Source organism: Chiloscyllium plagiosum, unplaced genomic scaffold (genome assembly GCF_004010195.1).
Source record: "Chiloscyllium plagiosum isolate BGI_BamShark_2017 unplaced genomic scaffold, ASM401019v2 scaf_11283, whole genome shotgun sequence".
NCBI classification, from domain to species: domain Eukaryota; kingdom Metazoa; phylum Chordata; class Chondrichthyes; order Orectolobiformes; family Hemiscylliidae; genus Chiloscyllium; species Chiloscyllium plagiosum.
The window spans coordinates 1-2,099 of record NW_025202964.1 but is presented as its reverse complement, the minus strand read 5'-3'; the positions used below and the strand labels follow the sequence as shown (position 1 = coordinate 2,099).

At 53.0% G+C, this 2,099-nt stretch overlaps 1 protein-coding gene across 1 annotated transcript in view; it reads right to left on the bottom strand.

Annotated features, from left to right (window-relative positions):
* Positions 1 to 1,658, bottom strand: part of LOC122546251 (E3 ubiquitin-protein ligase pellino homolog 1-like) — a gene marked incomplete at its 5' end in the record, with an annotated part of 5,014 nt that extends 3,356 nt beyond the window's left edge. Inside the window, 2 exons of the mRNA XM_043685037.1 lie at positions 800 to 988; positions 1,439 to 1,658. Of these exons, the coding sequence (XP_043540972.1) occupies positions 800 to 988; positions 1,439 to 1,658 (409 nt within the window). The remainder of the gene's footprint in view (positions 1 to 799; positions 989 to 1,438) is intronic.
* Positions 1,659 to 2,099: the final 441 nt, after the last annotated feature.

Below are 2,099 nucleotides of genomic sequence, written 5' to 3'. Positions count from 1 at the left end.
CTTTGCTGACCACAGATGTAAGACTGACTGGTCTGTAATTGCCAGAGATTTCCCTATTACCCTTCTTGTAAAGAGGAACAACATTCGCCTCCTTCCAGTCCTCTGGTACGACTCCCATGGAGAATGAGGAAGCAAAGATCTTCGCCAGCAGCTTAGCAATCTCCTTCCTCACTTCCTGGAGCAGTCTCGGATAAATCTGGTCTGGCCCTGGGGACTTACCAATCTTAACGTTTGCCAAGATTTCCAGCATATCAACTTCTTCAATCTTGATCAGGTCAGGCCTGTATCCCAGCTCATCAAAGTTCTCATTCACAACAAGCTCCCTTTCCTTAGTGAAAACTGAGGCAAAAAACTCATTTGGGGTTTCCCCTATCTGCTCAGACTCCACGCACTCTTCCACTCACTTAACCGAGCTATATCCCTCTGCAGACTTTCAGTGTCTTCTACACACCCTATCATTCATTTTAGTATTATCTTTGATTTGATGATGGACCCAAACTTCCTCTACACTGTCTCCCATCAAACACTCCCCAGGACAGGGACAGCACGGGGTTAGATACAGAGTAAAGCTCCCTCTACACTGTCCCCCCATCAAACACTCCCAGGACAGGGACAGCACGGGGTTAGATACAGAGTGAAGCTCCCTCTACACTGTCCCCCCATCAAACACTCCCAGGACAGGGACAGCACGGGGTTAGATACAGAGTGAAGCTGATACATTGACAGATCAGCTAGACAGTGTCCCCTCAATAGGCAGGCTCCCTGTACTGACTGTTGGACTGTAACAAAGTGCACATACCTGTCTGCCCCTCTGCTGGGCTGACCTGGTCTCCCTCAGGGCGTACACGTTTCCGCAAACGGAGATCTCCCGCCAGGCACCAGGGCTGGAGTTGTCGGAGAATCCGTGCATGGGGTGCATCACCAGGACTCCGTTGGTGGTGAGGCCGTCCATCAGCCCATCCGGAGTCCGCCACTTGGCTGCTCTCTCCTAGAAACCATTCAGAGAGGTCATGGGTTGTGGACTGCCGGGGGGTCGGCGCCGAGGGAGGGCCGCGCTGCCGGGGTGCCGGCGCCGAGGGAGGGCCGCGCTGCCGGGGGTGCTATCTTACGGATGAGACATTAAACAGAGACGATGACATCTGCCCTCTCTTGGCGAGGGGTAGTGGGGGGGTATAATAGATACTACAGCTGCTGTTGGAAGGGGAGCAGGGAGGGAAGTTCTTCCCCCAAGGTCTAGAGGCCAATATCTATCCTTCAACCCCAAAAAATGCAGCTGATCAGAGTTATTCCCACATTGCTGTGTGAGAGAGAGTGTGTGAGATCTCACTGGGCGGCTATGGGCGTTTCTCCAGAGACAATAGTGAGCGCTGTATAACACTGGTGTCCCTGACCATCTGGGAAAGGTGGATGGGAATGGGGGCAGTGAGGGGTTACTTACACCGAGGAAGATGTTCTTGGAGGAATCGAAGCCGGCAGCATAAATCCGGGTGGTGTACGGGGGACTGCGCTCACAGCTGATTCGGCAGGCAAACCGGGAGATGGTACTCTGGGCGCTGTGGCCTTCCCCTGTTGGGGAGTTACTGGGCGCTGTATCCGTCACCACAAAGTCTATCAGAGTTTCTGTTGACCGACCGATCTGTGAAACGACAAGAGTGGGACTTTATCTCCGTGTACACGGGGGGTGCCTCCCATCACCAAACAAACATCAACCACTGGCATCAAATCCTCCTGCTACAAGATGTTGGGCCGATCAGATATCCCAACCCAATCTAGTCCCACCTGCCAGCACCCGGCCCATATCCCTCCAAACCCTTCCTGTTCATATACCCATCCAAATGCCTCTTCAATGTTGCAATTGTACCAGCCTCCACCACATCCTCTGGCAGCTCATTCCATACACGTACCACCCTCTGAAAATGTTGCCCCTTAGGTCCCTTTCCCCTCTCACCCTGAACCTATGCCCCTCTAGTTCTGGACCTCCCCACCCCAGGGAAAAGACTTTGTCTATTTATCCTATCCTCTCATGGTTTTATAAACCTCTATAAGATCACCCCTCAGCCTCCGACACTCCAGGGAAAACAGCCCCAGCCTGTTCAGCC